General features: G+C 59.9%; 5 protein-coding genes across 5 annotated transcripts; 2 read left to right on the forward strand and 3 right to left on the reverse strand.

The window, feature by feature from the left end:
* Nucleotides 1–173: 173 nt before the first annotated feature.
* SPRG_01621 (hypothetical protein) lies at nucleotides 174–2,119 on the reverse strand. Its single transcript, XM_012339988.1, has 7 exons — nucleotides 1,600–2,119; nucleotides 1,415–1,541; nucleotides 1,234–1,359; nucleotides 1,119–1,189; nucleotides 1,012–1,078; nucleotides 706–966; nucleotides 174–652 (listed from the first exon to the last, which is right to left on the reverse strand). The coding sequence occupies exons 1-7, from the start codon at nucleotides 2,082–2,084 to the stop codon at nucleotides 233–235; spliced, it is 1,557 nt and encodes a 518-aa protein (XP_012195378.1). The 5' UTR covers nucleotides 2,085–2,119; the 3' UTR covers nucleotides 174–232.
* Nucleotides 2,120–5,223: 3,104 nt separating this feature from the next.
* On the reverse strand, nucleotides 5,224–5,862 carry SPRG_19301 (hypothetical protein; the record flags this gene model as incomplete). The annotated part of the gene is made up of 1 exon (XM_012340323.1): nucleotides 5,224–5,862. One exon carries the CDS (start codon nucleotides 5,860–5,862, stop codon nucleotides 5,224–5,226), a length of 639 nt encoding a protein of 212 aa, XP_012195713.1.
* Nucleotides 5,863–7,930: 2,068 nt separating this feature from the next.
* Nucleotides 7,931–9,903, forward strand: SPRG_19302 (hypothetical protein; the record flags this gene model as incomplete). The annotated part of the gene is made up of 7 exons (XM_012340324.1): nucleotides 7,931–8,084; nucleotides 8,132–8,178; nucleotides 8,229–8,468; nucleotides 8,528–8,734; nucleotides 8,787–8,819; nucleotides 8,863–8,949; nucleotides 9,022–9,903. 7 exons carry the CDS (start codon nucleotides 7,931–7,933, stop codon nucleotides 9,901–9,903), a joined length of 1,650 nt encoding a protein of 549 aa, XP_012195714.1.
* Nucleotides 9,904–9,999: 96 nt separating this feature from the next.
* On the forward strand, nucleotides 10,000–11,159 carry SPRG_19303 (hypothetical protein; the record flags this gene model as incomplete). The annotated part of the gene is made up of 5 exons (XM_012340325.1): nucleotides 10,000–10,471; nucleotides 10,528–10,589; nucleotides 10,640–10,720; nucleotides 10,765–10,828; nucleotides 10,876–11,159. 5 exons carry the CDS (start codon nucleotides 10,000–10,002, stop codon nucleotides 11,157–11,159), a joined length of 963 nt encoding a protein of 320 aa, XP_012195715.1.
* A 36-nt stretch (nucleotides 11,160–11,195) lies between these two features.
* Nucleotides 11,196–13,236, reverse strand: SPRG_22097 (hypothetical protein; the record flags this gene model as incomplete). The annotated part of the gene is made up of 5 exons (XM_012340385.1): nucleotides 11,196–11,750; nucleotides 11,796–12,388; nucleotides 12,455–12,732; nucleotides 12,777–13,026; nucleotides 13,080–13,236. 5 exons carry the CDS (start codon nucleotides 13,234–13,236, stop codon nucleotides 11,196–11,198), a joined length of 1,833 nt encoding a protein of 610 aa, XP_012195775.1.
* Between the last annotated feature and the right edge of the window lie 6,023 nt (nucleotides 13,237–19,259).

A 19,259-nucleotide genomic window follows, 5' to 3' on the forward strand; every position in this document is an offset into this window, starting at 1 on the left:
TCGAACCGTCCTCGCACAAAAAGCGCACCCACTGCCCTTGACAATTTCATCGCGAATCGAGTTTCGAGTCGTCGCTGCTACTACAATGTTGTAGAAGTACCAACATAAGACGACGACTATTGAGCGCAAAATCTGATGACAACAACAGTGTTGTTTAAACAACCAAAATGCTACCGTGCGATTCAACGGGTCCGGTCGGCCGCCACAAGGGGTAGGTGTACGTACTTGGCTCCTAGTCGTGTGGCTGGATCGGGAACGGGTGGGCTTCCGTGTTGAAGACGAACGTGTCGAGGGGGACGACCGCGTCGTCCGAGAAGAGGAGGTACAGATACTTGAGCGTCTCGGCCATGAAGAAACTTTCCATTTCGGGGCGGAAAAACTTGGTCGCGAGCGGCGCGTCGACGTTCGAGACGCTCGAGTACCCGCCGTCCGGAAGCTTGCAGTTGCGCTCAAAGGCATCGAGGATGATGCCGCCGCGCTCGCGGTATTTCTCGTCCTTGGTGAGGCGGTACAGAATCATGAGGCTCTCGACGGTCTCGGGGCGCAGAATGTTGAACGCGTCGTTGGACGAGACGTGGAGGTCGGCCACGTCCGAGTCGGTCTCAAAATATGCAATCTCTGGCGCGAGCTTGCTTCCCATTTGGTTGTACATCTACAAGCCATACGAAGTCCGTCAGCTCTATGAAGACGCAAGACCACGTCTACCTCCCAGCACGACTCGAGGAGGTCTTTGGCGAGCTCGAGGTGCGCATCTGGCATCCCGTTCATGTACCCGAGGGCGAGCATACCAGGAATAAAGCACACGAGGTGGTCCATCTTGGGCACAAGCACACCGTCCGTGTCGAGCTCGCCAAGGAAGACGAGGCCCGACTTTTTCGTCTTGCCCTTGAGCTTGGTCATCATGCCGTGCACGGCTTGGAGGTACCGCTCCTTGTATTTTTCTTGCTTCTTGCCCGAGAAGATCCACTGCGTCCGCCGAATGAGAGTCCGGAAAGTGCATCCTGTACATACCTGCTTGAGCAAGTACTCGTAGTAGCTGTCGCCGCCGGCTCCGAGCTTGAGCGGGCCAGGAATCATGCTAACGCGACATGAGTTTAGGACGGCAAGACGCCTCGTACCGGGTCGCGTAGCTTTCGACCTGAACGGGAAGAAGGCCTGCGGGGTAGTCCCGCTCGACCATTTCGGCAACCTCCAAACGCTTCGTTTACAACAGTAGAACTACAATGGACGTACCTTGTCCATGATCTCTTCGGCCGCATCGTGGTACGTAGGGTCTTTGGTGAGAATGCTTAGGTACTTGAACTCGAGCTGGATCGTCGTAAATTCGGCAATGAAGCTGCGCCCTGACGTCTGGCCGCTCTAGCACAGGACAACGTGTTGTTGGGATAAGCCTGGGTCGAGAGCTGGCGTGTACGATCAAATCCACAAGCGAAAGCGGCAGCGTGTCCGTCTGGAGCCCGCGCAGGAGACGCGTACCGAGGTCGTCGGCGAGCTTCAAGAGTGCTTCGCGCCCTGATAGGTTGTACGCAGACAGGAGGCCACTACACATCGCCACACCTCGCTCGTTCGATGGTCGCATCTTTTGCGAGCTCGACGTACCCCAAGATGCGGATCGTGGTTTCAAAGATGCTGATGGGCGTATGCTGCTCAAAGCGCTCGGCCATGTTGGCTTCGGTCCACTCAACCGCGCGCTGAAACTCGTCGTCCAAGCCCATGATGTAGAGCGTGTCGAGCGAGTCCACGAGCGAAATGGCCATGTCGTGGCCAGGCAGGCCGGTGCCCGTCATGCGCTTGACGTCGAGGGCGTCGTAGCCAAACGCATGCGTCTCGTAGCCTTTCCACGCCCAGCGCATCATGTCGACGACCTGGTCGCGCCGCTTCTCGTGGGGTCGCCGGCTATCTTTGGCGTCCTCGGCGCGCGCCTCGGTGCGGATCGGGACGCGATCGACCGTGTGGCGCAGGTGCGTGAGCGGGCTACGCTGGACCAGGTTGGACGTGCCCGAGAGGAGGAGGAGGTTGAGGAAGAAGCATGCAGCTGAGAGCACGAGCAGCCACTGGAAGAGCGACCGCGGGTTAAAGCCCATCGCAGACGGCCAAGGTGGCAAGGCTTGACGCTGACGCGACTTTAACCGGATATTCCGGATACGTCATGCGTTACGATTAACCGGACACATCCGGATACACATTTGCAGCACAGCATCTCGACCACCAAACTGGAGAGCGCGCCAGTGCAGTCGTCGTCGCGACATGAGCAGCCGTCTACGGGTCGTATGTACGGTGGCGATGGCCCCATGTGACTTTGTCAAAGCGTCATGGGTGGCGACGACGACGTGCGCGGTCAACGAACCGGCGAGGACGCTGCTTCGGCGCCGTGAGCTCGCGCTGCCAGTATGACCCGGTAGGAAGGTGCTGAGAAGCAGGCTGGGAGATGGTTGCCTTGAAGTTGTCCCGTGGCGCGACGTAACAAGCTGCGTACGAGTACATCCGAAGGTAGGTTCTCTGTGCACGGTAACACCCCTGTCTTATACACACGGGCACACATATGACTACCGGTAGCCTTTTCAGGCGCGACAAGCACGTGGTCGGACGGATCAAGGCGACAAGAGCACCGCCTATTTGGCGTTAAAATACATCCGTATGCCTCTACGATGACGGCGCCTCCTAGCTGTACCTGCAGCAAATCGCAGCACAGGCTAAAACGTTAGCAGCGCCCTGCTGTCGTGCTGACTGGCTTTCTAGAGCCCGCCACCACCTTTGCAAGTCTCTTGTTGCAGGCTTGACGTCGCCACGGGCCTTTCCATGCACGTGTGCGACGCTCCGCGCAACGACAAAACTTAAGGAGTTGCTGCAGTCGTGCCATGGTGCGAATTCAACCTTGAGAAATGCACAAAAGGACAACCTCCAACATACTTTGTACCAACATACTAGTACTTTGTACCGTAGCAAACACCGAACCGTTTACTAACTATTAGATGATTTCGTTTCCTCTTCCGTCGAATTCGTTGCGACACCACGCTTAAATACTACTATCGCCGTTGGTATTGTCGTCACGACGACGCATGGAGGTGCCAGTCGAAGGATGCGACCGTGTCGGGGCTGCAAGGGCCGCTGTGCACCCACGACTCGTCGTCCAGAAGCGACAGAATCGACGTGTCGATCGCGTCGAGAACGTACTTTTGCGGCTCTGGGAGAAACGGCACGCTGGTCATGGGTTCGATCTTGATGTAGTTTATGGGCTGCGTACGCTTGGCTTGACCGCGCGTTTCAAGCACCATGTGTCGGTGGCAAAAGCCGCCGTGGCGCGAGTGTTGGGGGCACCCGGGGGCTTTGCAGAACCGGCCACCGCCGTGACGCACGCACTTGCGGTTAGCGTGGGCTTGGCGTAGGCAGTCTTCGACGACGCAAAAGCGCTTGAGCGAGAGACCGCCGTGGTCGCCGCAATAGTCGCCGCCCCGTGCGTACGCCGAGCAGCTTGGCTCACGGCACTGCTTCTTGCCGCCGTGGCGGACGCAGAGCTGGCGCGCATAGACGATATTGCAGCAGTCGTTGACAGAGCAGATCTTGCGGTTCTTGTGCATCGTGCACTTGTTGAGGCCAAAGAGCGCTGGGGCTTGACAACCACTGACGACGCAAGACGACGAGTGCATGGCCATGAAGATAGATGGATCGAGTCGAGGCAAATTGAGAAGTGGGGTGATCCGATGCGTGCTGTGAGTCATGTCGATCACAGGCTGGTATGCTCACAGAGGAACTGTCTCCTTGTGCATGGGTGTACGAACTGTAATACACGGCTCTATACAGCAAAGTCTGTTGCAGGGGTAGTTATCATCATGGACATGACAGATGACACTATTCGATGACTGGGATGGGCGACATAGATGTCAGATCAAAAATACCACCAACCATTGATCTTCACGACCAATGCACCTTTCGGATTGGCCGATTCGGACGTTCAGCTGGCGTGGCGGGGACAAAGACCCGGCACCGGACGGCATGTCATTGACGCTGCGTTGTGCGCTGCGTCACCTCGCTTGACATTTGATTGGTCCAAACAAAGATACCAAACCGTTTTGGCGCGACACCCCTGCATCTGCGCCAAACTGGTGTTTTAGCGTCAGGACTAGCAATACTACCGGTATACGAGCGCGAACCCATCGTCCCAGACCTCAAGAGCACATGGCTCAGTTAGCATTCATCTGATACACCGCCGGTTTCACGACCCCACCGCGGAGATATGATTTGCGAAATTTGGACAAACATACATTCCAGCTCCCGTCGCGCTTCGCACGAAGCAGTCCTATGGTGCTTATGCCGCGCCTTGAGCCTCAGTTTAGCTGTCGTCGACAGCTAAACTGAGGTTTTATACTTGGTGCACCGAACGCAGATGAGGTCTTGGCGCGTCGTATCAAAAGATCTTGAAGAAGAAGCGTTCCTCGACGCATTTGGGTTCGATAGGTGTTGGAATATACACAAAATCTCTGGAATATACCCTGCATGACGGCATCACGCAGCGCAACCGAATAGATCTCAACTGGTGGCCTCGCAAGCCACCAGCTGTGTGTCCGCGACCAGATCCACTGGGACGTTGATGTTAGTTTACGTAGACCCAGCGTGGTTCGCACCAACGAGTCTGCGCCACGCAGCATGTCGACAATGACACATCTGATGACTAGAAGCGGAGCAGATTTGTGGTACCGTTGGTAGTCACATATTGCTTGACGCGTATGGTGCTTAGAAACGGATGGAAGCGATCGCGCCTTCCTTCTTGTCAAAGATCGAGCGCCACGCATATTCCATGTCAAGTGTGTCGATGACGCGTTCTCGCACAAGAAACAACCGACGCATGCGTGAGCGCTGGCGAAGCTGCTGGCTACCAGCTTTTCTCGTTGAGCTTCTGGTCGACTTGTGCTCCTCGTTGCCCTTTCTTAGCTGACTCGATATTCCACCGAAGTCGGCGACGCCGTGCGTACTGTTTACAGTACCCGTTCAACCTCCTGTTCGAGCTGCAAAATGGACAAGTACACATTGGTACAGTCCATGCATACTGTATACGAGGCGATGACGTTGAAAATCTATTCTGTTTGGATGGCGAAAATTGTAGCGTTGCATCGGATGCTTTCCGAAATATCTCTAGGCAATCCTCGAGTGGACAGAAAACGGACGAGTGAAATTATAGTGGACACGGCGGAAACGGCATTAAATAATATGAAGCGGCGACAGCACTTAAGAAAACATGGTCTCGAGACCCCGCCACAGGTTGGCGTCGAGCTGCCAGTCGAACATTTCGACCTCCATCGGACTCGTGGGTGCCTCGGGCTCGAGCTTGATCTGCGTCGGCTCGATCTCCATCTTGATGCGATGGGCGAGCTCGATCGACGACCCGGCCATCCATTCGTTCAAGAACGACAGCATTGTCGGGTCGGACGCGAGGATTTCGTCCATCTCGGCCACCGAGAGCGGCGCTTCGAGCACCTCGTCGTGGTCGTCGTCATCGTTGGAGGAGGAGGACGATGGCATCATGGACTCGTTGTGGCGGTGGCAGAACCCCGCGAGGCGCGCGTGCTGGTGGCAGCCGGGCAGCTTGCAGAGGCGGCCGCCGCCGTGGCGCACGCACTTTTTACGGGCGTGCGCTTGCTTTTGGCAGCCCGCGACCGAGCAGTAGCGCTTGGGCGACGCGCCGCCGTGCTCGGAGCAAAAGTCACCGCCGCGCGCATACGACTCGCAGGTCGGGACTTGGCACTTCTTCTTGCCGCCGTGGCGGACGCAGCGACCGCGCGCGTACACTTGGTTGCTGCAGTGCGCGACGACGCACATTTTGCGGTTCTTGTGAAAGTCGCACTTGTTGGCGTCCGGGAGCGCCATCGCCGTGCAGTCGTTAAAGACACATTGGTGCTGCATGTCGGAGGATGTAGTCGTGAGGAGGGTGTGTGCGTGAGGCCGCCAAATGCCGAATGAGGTCGTCGACGCAAGACCAGGCGCATGGGTGCACGCGCATCCCACGTCGGCACATGATCCAAAGGTGCATTACACCCAACCAGTTTATCGCACCCGATCCCACCCTTTGAGTCTTCATCGGGGCAGCGTGGGACGAGCACGGAATCTCGACCCAAAGAAAGGACCCATCATTCCCGCACGGTTGGCAGTATTGGACCCAACGAGCAAAAATCATCGTACGCGACCAAGTCCACTGCGAGGCCCCATGCACCACGGCGTCGTCCGTGGTCTTGCTTTGATCGGTAGAGGCACAAAGTATCGAGTGGATGGCTGCTCGGAAGAAAGGGCGTCGTTGAGCACCGTATAATCAGTCTTGCGTCGGGAGATCGGGGATACTCTACCCTTGATTGGCATCACGAAGCGGGCGGAGGACCAACCGACGACGTATTCCAGCCATAGACGAACCAGAGCAAGTGCCACGGCCATTCGAGTCGACGCGGGCGCGAGGACTGATCTTGTTGCACTCCCAACGCGCCGTCTCTCGGATGTAACAAAGGACCTGGCTGGTGGTGCACGCTACGAAAGCCGAAAGAGCAGTCGAGAGGCGCACTCTACAGCAACATGTGCTTTTAGAGCAAGCGCATGTTGCTAAGTCCAACGATTCCGCATTCCCAGCTTGCACAATGGCTTCAACCATTCCCAGATCCGTACACGAAAACGCTTGACCAAGAGTTCGCTCCGGAGCCGCGTTCGCGAGCTCGTAACTCATTAGAGATGCGGTGCTTGCATCAAATTGGTGGTCGATCCCACCCTCGCGGAAGGTGCGAGGCGTGCTCCGCCAGTAGTGACCACCGTCGACCCTAGTACTAATACGGTACCGATTTCGCCTACCGGTACTGTTGAACGGAATCGAGCGCGGTTGGTCGTGACCAAGACTCTGGCCGCACCCGTGCTTTCGTTTGCTGCATACATCAATAGATAGCATATCTTCGACCAAGATCCACGCGCCTGTATGACGATTCGTGTCTATGGGGTGCTGTGCTGTATTCGGGGTAGCCTGTTTTTGACAGAGACGTCGACCGTCACAGACTTGCGGTGCGGGGATGTGCTGTGCGCGGCTTGTATTGTACGAGCCGCCAGAGTAGTTCTTGTATTCATCTGGCTCCAGTGACTTTGCACTTTCGCTGCCCGCGCTTGATGTAGGCATGACCAGCCAGTGTATGGGCCGTCGTCTGATTCCTTCGAGCCATTACAAATTAAAGCACCGTGATGGCGATCGAGCCTTTCGCGCTGCATCTTGAGCGCTTTGCCGCCTCGTCTAGGCCACTCCAAGAGCTCACTCAATGCCGCTCCCGTTGCGTGCCAAAGACGCGGCGGTTTCTGCTCCGACATTGCACTAGCGGTTGCACCACAAAGGCATGCAGACGTGTGCCAGTAGCCACCCGAGCCAACTGACCAGGAACGAACGAGGATGGGCACGCCTCTTTGATTTGACAACAAATGCGCCGTTGGCCGTGTCTAGGCGCACATCCGAAGGACGATCGAGACAGCCTCACGTTGCCGTCAGCTGCAGCCAGTACTAGGCGCAGTCGAGATGCAGCTACCATCACCTTCACGCTATCGCCGCCGTCTGTGTTCGTCTTGGAGTTGGGTGAGGAAGCCAAGACGCACGACCCAATACATGGCCGCGCTGTGCATAGGACCTGCATGTACACGTGGTACGTCGGCTGATGTCATCAAGAGGGCTCGGCAACGACCAACGCATCTCCATTGACATTGTCCATGATGGCGCCGGCTGCGCCCATGCATCTCGTTTCCGCGCCTGATCTGCCCATCCTCCTATAAGCGTCATGTAGAAGCTGCCAAAAGTTGGCGCACGTCAACGCGCGAGACAACGCCACGCCGGTCTTCCCTCCAAAAAACCGATCGCTGGCCGTTCGTATCCGGCGCGCCGGATAAAGATGCACGCCCATTTCGTACCGGCCAACAAGCGCGCATGCGGGTCATCTTGCACCTCGACCTCGACTGCTTCTACGCGCAGGTCGAGGCCGTCCGGCTCGGTATCCCAGATGGTGAGCCCGTCGCGGTCCAACAGTGGGGCAGCTTGCTCGCTGTCAACTACGCCGCCCGGCCCTACGGCGTCTCGCGCAGTAAACCTTGCCGCCCATTGCCATGTCGTTTTAATCGTGCGCTCTAGGCGACTACATTGCCGATGCGCGCAAGAAGTGTCCACATATCCACTTGGTACGTGCTTCCGACGGCGCAGCGATTGCACTGGCTCATGTGGTAAGCAGCCGCACGTTGAAACCATCGGCGAAGGATCCGTGCCGCCGCCGGGCGCCGACTTGACCAAGAACCCGCACTTTGACCGGTCGCGCCAAAAAGCTGTGCTGCGGCGCTACCGCTTGGCGAGTCGCGAGATCTTCCGCATCCTCGCCAAGCACGCGCCCGTGTACGAGCGGGCGAGCATTGACGAAGCGTTTTTGGACGTGACGGACCAAGCCACTGCGCGCCTCGCCGCCTTTCAAGCGAGCGTACGTAGCGCCAAGAGCTGTTTGTTTTGAACATCGTGGCCAAACAGTGACGTATGTAGAAGCCAGAGGTCGCCTACTGCGACGACCCGCGGAACGCCGACGTCCAGGTCATTGGCGTAAACGGCAGTGTCTTTCCGCTCACGGAGGACGAGGAACTGCTGTGCATTGGCGCCACAATCGCCCAAGAGATCCGCCGCGAAGTGCTCGCCACGCTGCACTATACGTGCTCGGTCGGCGTTGCGTCCAACAAGCTCGTCGCCAAGCTCGTGCAACTTCCACGCAAGTCATGCCCGCGAGTCTCACGGTAGTATATCCTAGGCGTCGCCGATGAACAAGCCCAACGGCCAAACCGTACACCATAGTGTCTACAAAGCATGAGACATTATGTGCATAGGTCATCCCGGACCGGTCGATTGCACACTTTATGCAGACGTTTCCCGTCGACAAAGTCCGCGGACTTGGCGGCAAGCTCGGGCAGCGCGTCGTTGACCTCGGCAAAAAGGTTTCTAAGATGCGTGTTTCTAGTCCTGTGTCGTCACAATGGGTCGGGTAGATGGCCCCGGACGCCGACCGGATCTTCGCCGGCGACCTCCTCAACGCGTATGGCTTGGACGGCCTGCAGCGCGAGCTCGGACACGACGTAGGCGCGTTCGTCTTCAACGTGTGCTCGGGCAGCGACGGGAACGAGCCGGTCAACGACAAGAAGGTCGTGGCCCAGCACGTGTCGGCAATGAAGAGCTTCAACCAAGTCGGCCCCGTCCTTTCGCTGGACCGCGTCAAGTACTGGATCACAATTCTCTGCGAAGAAGTCGTCTTGCGGCATGACGAGGAAGAGGTGGTCGAGAACCACCGCACGCCGACGCAGTTTGCTCTCAGCTATCAGCGCCAGAACGACAAGCCAATGCAGAAAAAGTTCCCCGCACCCCCCAAAATTGACGTGGCCTCCATGACACAGGCCATTTTCCCCTTGTTGGAGCACGCGACGATCGTACCGTGCATGCACTTGGCGGTCGTGGCCCGCGATTTCATCCCAGTCGTTGAGAAGAATGCGACGATCACTCATTTTTTCAAGACGGCACCCGTGGCACCCGAGGCGCCAATGGTCGTCCGACCACAGAAGGAGCCACCGGCCAATCTGCCCAAGGAGCCGGCGCCGGCATCGATCAAGCGCTTCTTCTCAGCGTCGGCGTCCAAAGCGCTGTATACAACGGCGCCGCCCGTCGTTGTCAAGCCACCGACGATTGCGCGCTTTTTTGAAGCCAAAACGAGCGTGGTTGACGGCCGGTTCTGCGACCGTTGCCACGCGGTCGTAACGACGCCGTGGCAAGAGCACGACGACTACCACGTCGCGATGGATCTCCAGCAGTCGTACCGTGCGCCGCCGGCAAAGAAGCCGCGCAAGGGCGGTCCCATGGACGCGTTTGTGCGCAAATAATAAAAATAGAAGTGTTGAAGTTGCAACGTTCCGTTGAAATTGCGTGGTTTTAGCCAGCGACCAAAGGGCGCCCAAGATCTGCCGAAGATTCCAGCGATGCTGCCGTACTGCTCGAGCGATGCGCCGGACGTCTGGCTCTGTCTCCGCGGCCTCATGGTTGGCACCATGTCGCTCTGGACCTCTGTGGCGTGCGTCTACCTCGTGTACATCATGCTGCCCAGTAGCATCACGTCGCCCCATTTGCGGCCCAATGTCGTCATGGTCGCGCTCGCCGGCATTGAAATATTTCTCGTGCTCGTGCGCTGCCTCTGGCTGGACGCACCCAAGCTCATGCTCGGCGCCAAGTACTGCCGTGGCATGCAGGTGGCGATCTCGTGCTGGCTCTACGGCGCCTTGGCGTGCGAGATCACAAGCAAGCGCGTCTGCCTCTATGGGCTCCTCGCGCCCGTACTGCTCGGCGTCGCGATCCTCATGACCGCCGATGTCATCGTCATGCTTGATGACCCAATTGTCGACTGCCACCACTCGTCTTGGCTCGTCATGTCGCTCGCATCCGCGACGCTCGCCGGTACACCACTGCGTCCAATACCATCATCATCATCATCATCTTGTGTCCGGTGGTAGTGAGTTTTGCCATGTCTGGCTCGGTCGTCCTGCGGGAGATGAAAGCCGCCAAGTCGGTCCAGGTACGACGCGTCATTGCACTGCGAGCGATGTTGGCTCATGGCTACTGCAGCGCCATGGGATCAAAGGCCTGCTTGGCATATCGCCCAACGAGCTCGAGCAGTCGTACAAGCAGCTCTGGCTCCTGCTTCTTGTTTGTGCCCACATGTGTCCTTATCCTGTTGACGTCTTGCGTAGGCCAACATGATCAGCTCGCTCTTGCAGCTGTCGTACGACCTGTACATCGCCTACATCGTCGTCGGTCCGCGTGCCGGCTCGCCCACGGCAATGTCTCATGGTCCGGCGTAGGCGACACGAACTGCGCTACGCTCTTTTACGACGACGACGACGGCGCGATCGAGCAGTTCATTCGGCTGTGCATCACGCTCGGCAGCTTCGTGTACCCCGAGTGGGTCACGTTGTATGTGTTTTACTGGATCCCGCGCCACCACTTTGGATCGAACCTCGACGTGCCCGAGCTCGATATCGTCTCGGACGACGACACGTACCAGTTGTACTACCAACCGTCGCCCCGCCACCGGTCGACGCCCATGTTGACAGCAACAATCACCACGACAACATCTCTCTGGTGATTGAAAAAAAGATTCCGGTCCCGTCGCGCTTGCGGGTTACACGACATCGACGTCCTCGCTCTGCATGTGGCGGCGTTCGAGGAGGAGCGTTGCATCAATGTCATTGGAAACGATGCCAGCCCACTCGAATCGGAGACGCGCGTCGATATCTTCCGACGCCATCTCGCAGCAGGCAAAGCAAATCAACACGTTGACATCTTCGACGTGCAACAGTCGCATCGCAATGATGTGCTTGTGCGGCTGCACGAGCCGCGACGCGGTGCTGTGCGCCACGTCCCGGGCCATGTAGTGGCCGCGGCAGTGGCGAGTCCAGGCTGCAAACGCAGTCGCTGGCGGCACGGGGTTCTTTTTCCGGTTGAGATTCAACGTGGCTTGGATGGCCGCTTTGGCCGACGCGTAGCGCGAGTGGTCATTTGCGGCGGCAATCTCAAAGCGCAGGAGCGAGTCGCTGCGCCCAATGTGGCTCGCAATCGTAAACAAGGTCGGGGAAAACTCCGGGAAACGCCCGACGCGCAGACTCCGGAGGCGCAAGTGGTCGCTCGCGCGGGCGACGACGCTGACGATGCCGTCGAGGGTGCACTGGTTCCCGCTCTACGCGACGACATGAGCCTTTCTGCGCCACTTTCAGAAGCTTACAATATCGAGCGATGCGAGATTTGCGCAGCGGTGCAGCAGCAAATGAAAGATGCGGACGCCGGCGTCGGTGATGTGGTTGCGCCCAAAGTTTGCGGCTTGAAGCGCACCGTTCCACGCAAGGCCGGCGACGATGGCGCCCACGTCGACGTCCGTGAGCCCGCAGTGGTCGAGTGTGATGTGCGTGAGCTGATGACCCGTCTGCGTAAAGAAACGATAGACGCGCCCGTTGACGCGCCGAGGCCAGAGAGGCATGGGTAGCTGCGTCGCGTGCGAGATCTCAAGCTCCCGGAGCGGCGGCGTGGCGTTTCGCGCCAGCGCGCTCAGAAGCGCGACGAAGGCGTCGCCCGAGACGCCATTGTCTCGGAGCGTGAGGCGGTAGAGCGTTTGGTTGAAAGCAAGTCCCTCCGCGAGGCGCTGGAGCGCAGCTAGACACAGCGCATTGTTGCGAAGCGTCAAATTCGTGGTCGCCAGCGTGTGCTTGAGCGCATGGGCCAAACCGACAGCTTGGGCCACCGACACAGGGACGTTCTCAAGCACCATGGATTCGGCACGACGGGTCGATGCCAGAATCGTCCGCACCGCCGCGTCGACGACTACGCACGTGGTTGTGCAGTCGGATGACGACGAGGACGTCGACGGCAACATATGCAAATCGGTACCTCGGGTGTGCATCTCGGCTGCGTTGCGCCGACACCGGTGCTCAAGAAAGACGACGCGCTCGGGCTCCCGCACCTCGAACGACCGGGCGTTGGCGACATCCAGCTGCACGACGGCATGTGTTTTTGCCAAGAGCGTCGCAAGCGCCGTCACGCCAACGTCTGTGATGCCGTTGCGCCGCAGGTCGAAGCGCCACCCGCGAAGAGGCAATTGCCGCTCGTGCTCGAGCGCCTTTGCCAACGCCAACGCGCCGTCGTCACCGATGGCGTTGTGGGCGACGCTACAAAACCATCAACGACGAAGAACCCTTCTATCGCGCGGTACTTGAGCGTATGAAAGGTCGTGTCGGGCGAAGCGCGCTCGAAAAACTCAATCCAGCTGAGAAACGCGTCGCTGTGGAGGCCACAGCGAGCCAGCGAAAGCTCTTGCAGCGTCGCGTTGCGCTCGAGGAGCACGGTGGCAAGGCACTTGGCGCCATGCGATCCGATCGCGTTGCCGCTCAAGTCGACGGCCGTGAGCGTACAATTGGTAGCCAAAAGGTCGGCAACGAACACAGCAAGCTTGGGCCCGAGACCTAGGACGAACCAAATATTGTCACTCGCCGTCGACGACGGAACCACTGCAAACCAAGGTTGCGCATCGAGAGCCGGCGGATGCGCGGGTTGGCCTGGACGAGCAAGACGAGGCGGTCAAAGGCTTTGGCATCGAGCGTGACGCCGTCGAGCCGCAGGTGCAAGCCCGATGGGATCGGTGCGAGGTAGTCAGTGAGGATGAGCACCGGCATCGATCTTGCGCCGTTTCATCCGGTTTCAAAAACGCATGTTTCTAAAATCCGATGTTTTGCAGCTGCAGGTTGGAACAAATCGTCGCATCGTCATGTTGTTCGATCAAAGTCCAAGGCGTCCGAAATGAAGACCGAAGCCGACGACGACGACGACAACGACGCGATCCTCCGCGACGTCTTTCATGCGTACGCCAACGCGCCTGGCGGTCGTATGACCAATGCGGGCTTCCGCCGAATGGCCCATGACGCCCCCAACCTCCTCACGCCGTGGTTCACGACCGTCGACGTCGATCTCGTCTACGCCCAAGGTACGAAGCCGTACTCGTTCTTCAAAGTGATCATATCTGCGCAGCCAGTGGACCGCTGCGCCCGCATCTGGACGCGCTCAGTTTCGTCGAAGCCCTCATCCTCTTGGCGTGGCGCAAGTTTCCCGAGGAGGCGCAGCAGGCGGCGCTACGACGACTCTTGCACGAAGCCATTTTCTTGCTGCCCGCGGCGCCCAAGAGCGCCCACGCCCGCGCAGCAGCGTTTGCCTCTCGGCGCCTTGCGCTCTCGGCCAGCTACGCGTCGCATTTTTCGACCAACCAAGACGACGCCGAGCCTTTCGAGTCGAGTCCGACGCTGCCTTGTCTGCACTTAATCGATGCAGCACCAAGAGAGCTCGTGTACGATGACTCGTGGGTCGTTCGCGAACGGAAAGAGTGGGCACAACACGTGGCTGCTCGGCTGATCGGACGCTTGGTTACCCGCCACGCGCGAGATGCCCGCCTTGCCGACGAGCGAGAGGTAGCTTCACCCAACTACCTCGGGCAACACTTACGCACGGTGTACAGGCATTTCAACACTGGCATCGAACGACGCAGCTCGATGTCTCTCGCTGGGATGCTCTGCGACGTCTGTCTGCGCGGCGACAGTACACCCAAGGCCGCTTGTTGTCGGCTGTTTCAAAATGGAAGAAGGTTGTGGCACACGAGCAAGATCGGCTACGAGGTCAGGTGAGGCGCCTGGCGGCGCTCCGGCAGATGGAACGCCGTCGTCTGTGGCGTCTCTGGACGCGGTGGAGAGAGGCCCACGCCCAGAAGCAGCGTCTTCAACGCGTTCTCCGATGTCTCGGGCACCGACTGCACCGAGGATGGAAGACCGAGAGTTTTCATTTGTGGCACCAAGCGGCCATGCGGCTTCGCGCCAAGCTCGTCTGCCGTCGTGCGGCCCGCCTCGCTCTGGAGCTGGCGCATCGGTAGGACTGCAACGACTGTGCATCATGTCGTGGATTCCACTGATGTAGGCGCCAACGATATCTGCGCTGCGGCTGGAGGCGGTGGCAAGACGCTATGCGACGCCACGTGCTCTTGGCCTCTATCGTCCAGAGGACCCACCGCCGCCGACGCCACGCCGCTTGTCGAAGGCTATACCGCTACTGGATCGACACGGCGTATTGCCATCACCGCCTTGAATGTGCGGACGCTGCGCTCCGTGCATCGAGACGGCGTCACGCGCTGCGGCTCTGGCATCTGCGCGCCCATCAGCACACCCACATTCTCTCACGGCACCGAGCACGACAGATGCGCGCGCAGCAGCACATGTGGCGCGCATGGCTGGACTTTCTATGCTCTAAAAAGGCCCGTCAAGAGCAGCATCGACGCGCGCAGGACGCCAACACATTTCGCATCTACAGCCATGCAGTGCGCCAATGGCGCCACGCTCTGCGTCAACAGACGCGGAGGACGATGCAGCGTCTGCAATGGCAGCTCGCATTCTCGAGCGTTGACGCGTACATCAAGCGAGCGCGGCGACAGGAGACCACCCGAGCCTTCTGCAAGTGGCGCAACGATACAACTACGATCAAGTGCATGGAGCTCCAGGTACCTATTTGTGGATGGGATGACCTGTCATCTGTCGCGAGTAGACACGCAGCAACGCGTTGCGATCGATCCTCGCAATGGCATACGACCAAAGAGCTCGGCCTCCATTGAGCGCGGCGTTCCAACTCTGGCGGTTGGTCGTCTCACCCACGCAAACGTCGCGCGTGGGCCGTGCATGGCGATCGTCGCGGCAGCTCATGGGACTGCAGTGCCTCTCGCGATGGCTAGCCGCACGGCAAGAGAGAGTGGTCCGCCGTCGATGGAGCGCGTGGCGGTTGTACCAGCCGCAGTGGGCGACGCGCGCACTCGCCCGATGTTTACGCACGCGGCATCGACGTTTTGTGCTGACGGCATGGACGGGTTGGCGGCGGCTTCTTTCCCAGCAGCGCTGTCTCAAAGCCATGGGAGACCGGCGATATCTTGCGCTACGTCGGAGCCTCTGGATGCGCTGGACGTGGGCCGTATATCTCGGTCAGGCGCAGCGCCACCTCGACGCCACATCCACTCTGCGTCGAGCGCAGCAGCTGCGCCACTGCTTCGTGATTCGCGCCAAGCAAATGCACACAATAGGCTTTCGCCACTGGCGCAGCATGGTGCATACAGACGAGCTCACACAACTTCGAGCAGACGTGTTAGTTCTGCGGCTGCGCCGCTACAGCGGAATTTGGACCAAGTACCGCCAAGCGCAAGGATTTCGCACGTGGAAGGCGTTCGCGCGCGCGCAGCGTGAGCGCATGGTCGACGTCGCACACCGCGTCGAAGCATTCGCGCTCTGGCACACGCTCGTGTCGCGCCGCGCCGCGTTCAGAAAAGTCCACATCGGGTTCATGACGTGGCGCCGTCACAGCGACGCATGGCATCGCGCCACCACGGCGTCGCTGCACGCTCAGCTGACGAGCAACCGACGACTGCGTCTGACCAACGCGTGGCAGCAGTGGACGTCAATGTGCCTTCGGCGGTGCCTCTGGAAGGCCACACGCGCCCGGTCGGTTGACGGATTGCGGGCCGTACTCCGACGCAGAACCGAGCGAGTGACACAGATTGCGTGGCACCAATGGCACAACGAGACGCGCTACAGCACCTGCTTGCGCCGGCTCGTCACACGGCGACTGCAAAGCGTCCAGCGGCATGTGCTTTTGCACTGGCGCGTCCGCAGTCGTTTCGTGCTGCCACTGTACCGTGCGACCGCCCACCGAGTTCTTATTGGCATGAACCGGTTGCAAATGCGACGCGCGTGGCGGCGTTGGCAAGGGTCTCTACACCAAGTCTGGCAAGTGCGCTGCGACCTCGCGACGGGTCGAAACTACTATGAAAATGCATGGACGGGTCGTGTGCAGTGGCAGTCCCCCTACCCGGCGCCTCCGGTAGACCCTTCGTATGTGGACGGCTGCAAGTGGCTACTGCGCTGGACGTCTCGACAGCCACGGCGACGACAGTGCCGTGCATGGCTCCGCTGGCGCACTGTGGTTGCAAGCATCGGCGACCACCTCTTTCTTCGGACGTTTTACCACTGGCGCACGACCACCGTGGCGAAGCGCGCACTGGTCGAGATGGAGCAGCGCGTCCAACAGAGCTGCGAAAGCGCTATCGCGGCATCCGACTCGTTCGGTACCCAGCTTCGCTCGTGGTACGCGTGGAAGCTGCAGAACGATGTAACGCGGCGGCGCACCAGCGTCTGCGCCGATCGGTCGCCGGCTCCAACATCCGGATCGTCGCCCGCGCGCTGCTGACATGGAAGGCAGCCATGCGCCTGGCGCGCAGCGGAAAGTTGCATCGCACATCCAGCCATCGCGACCATCTCTTGGCTATCGCTATCGCGCACGTTGCATCGTGGGCGCGCGTGCAGCTAGCGCGCCGATTGTGGCAGTGGCAAGCTCACACGCAGCACCTTCGGCAACTGGAAACCCGCCTCGCACTGCGCTGCCAGGCATCTGTGGTACATTAGACTGCCGTTGCCCGCCCAATTGATTCCGGTTGTGGTAGATGCGATCGAGTCTGCGGGCGTGGCGGCAACATACAGTCGCGCGCCGCCGACTTGTGATGTTTCTTCAGGCACGTCGGTCCACCTACATCGCCCGCGCCTTTTTCGACTGGAGCCTCCGGCATCGTGCGCGGCGTCAAGCGCGCACGGGCAGCGCATTCCTTTGGACGACGTTGTCACGGTGCGTTGTCCGAAGCACTTGGCGTCAGTGGCGCACCCGGGTTGGCCACTGCCAAGTCCTTTCCAAGCTCCTCGTACATCACGCTCGACGTCGGCTACGGAATGGATACTGGCACTGGCGCGTTTGTAGCGCCGTTGCGAAGAGCCATGCGATGCGGTACGGCGGCCGATGCATATGCGGAGCGCTAAGGGCAACGATCCTTTAGGGACCTGAGCGTTGTTTGGCAGCAATGGAAGCGCCAGCATCAGCGCACAGGTCGTGTTCGGCGGCACTGGCGCGTCTCGGCGACTATCCTTGCGCGCTATCTCCTTCGCGTGCGCTGGTTCACGTGGCGTAGGTGCGTTCAACTGCGGCTCCATCATGCAAGCGTCAACATTTCTGTCTAGCGCCACGCAGCAGCGCAGAGCGTGCAGTAAGCTATGGCGGCACCGGGCTCGTCAGCAACAAGCGCTTGCGCTGCGGTTATGGCGGCAGCGTCACGCCAAGCTACAAACCTTGCTTGACGTACACATCCATTCCGTTCCAGTATGGTCCCCTATGGATGCAAACTAGGTATTGCGGCGTAGAGTGCACCGCGTCACGTCGGCGCGGTTGTGCCATGGGCTCGCGACGTGGACGCTATGGACCGTCCATGCACGGGGGACACAGCTCATGCAGCACCACCTTCGCGGGTTTGCCAAAGTCCAGCAGCACGCCCATCGCGTCGTACGGCATCACGAGCGCCGCCACCAACACGCCAAGCTTGCACTGGGGCTACTGCACCTCTGCACGCACCACGGACGACTGAGAGGAGCGGCCATGCGCCGGTGGCAGCAGTGGCACGTCGCATGCGCCGTTCGTCTGGACGCTTTCCGTCGCCGCCAAGCCTCTCATGTACTCGTGCGCTCGTGGCGGTGCTGGCTGCAACTCGTCACCAGCGCCGTCGAGGGCTACCGTCGCCTCGAGTGGCACCTGGCCGACCGGGCCATCCAGCAGCAGCGGCAGCGGTTCTCGCGTTGGCAGCACTGGGCGTCGATGCGCCGGCGCCGTCGAGATGCGCTCCTCACACGACACTGCACGTCGATACTACGTGCCGGGTTTGTAGCGTGGCGAGCGTGGCATCGTCGACGCCTGTATGACGTCATCACGCTGCACGCTACCTTTGCTCGATGGCTGCGGTGGATGCTGGCGCGTCAGTGCGGCGCTTTGCACAACCAGTATACCAACGACTCTGTCAAGCACCGGGCGCTCCAAAATTGGCGACGGCGGGTGCAACGGCAGTCGCAGCGTCGGCGTGCCGGCATCCGCCGCCTGTCTCACTTTGCACTTCGGTATCTGCTTCGTGCGTGGCAGCGCACCTGCCGCCGTCGACTGCCGAGTCGTCTCCAGCGCCCGCGGCGTCTCTTGTCGCATCCTGTGTACATTACATTTGTGCCGTCGCGCGCCCGGCCCCGCGCGAGTCGCAAGCTCATCGCGCTGCTGACGCTCCGCGCCCGACGCTGGCTCGTTACGAGCTGGGCGCGCTGGCAATTGCACTCGCTGCACGCGCAGCTCCATGATGCACGGACGAGTCGAGACGCGACGACGACGAGCTACGGTCTTTTGGCGGCGTTTGCTCGGTGCGGCCCGTAGCTGTCTGTACTCTCAACTCCCTCTCTCGTAGATGGCGCCGCTTTCTCCTCCACCGACGCCGGCAGCGGCATCGCCGATGCGACCGCGTCTTCCAACACTGGGCAAGACTCGTCCGCGAGAGATCGCTGCGACACCGCCTCGTGACGTGGCACACAAGGCGCAACACCATCAACGCGTCGGCATCCTGGGTCTCGCTGGTGTTTAGTCTCTGGCGCTACTCCGCCGACGTCCACAGAGTTGCCCGGCACCGCATGCGCATCCAACGCGCCATCGTCTCGGCGAGCGTCAACCTCGGTGCTCGCAAGCTCGTCTGGTGCATCGCCAAGCGTGAAGTCCGTCACATCGTCTCTCGGTTTGCGCACTGGAGTGTCGCCGCGAGGTATCGCCG

Source organism: Saprolegnia parasitica (genome assembly GCF_000151545.1).
Source record: "Saprolegnia parasitica CBS 223.65 unplaced genomic scaffold supercont2.4, whole genome shotgun sequence".
Classification (NCBI taxonomy): Eukaryota; Oomycota; class Saprolegniomycetes; order Saprolegniales; family Saprolegniaceae; genus Saprolegnia; species Saprolegnia parasitica.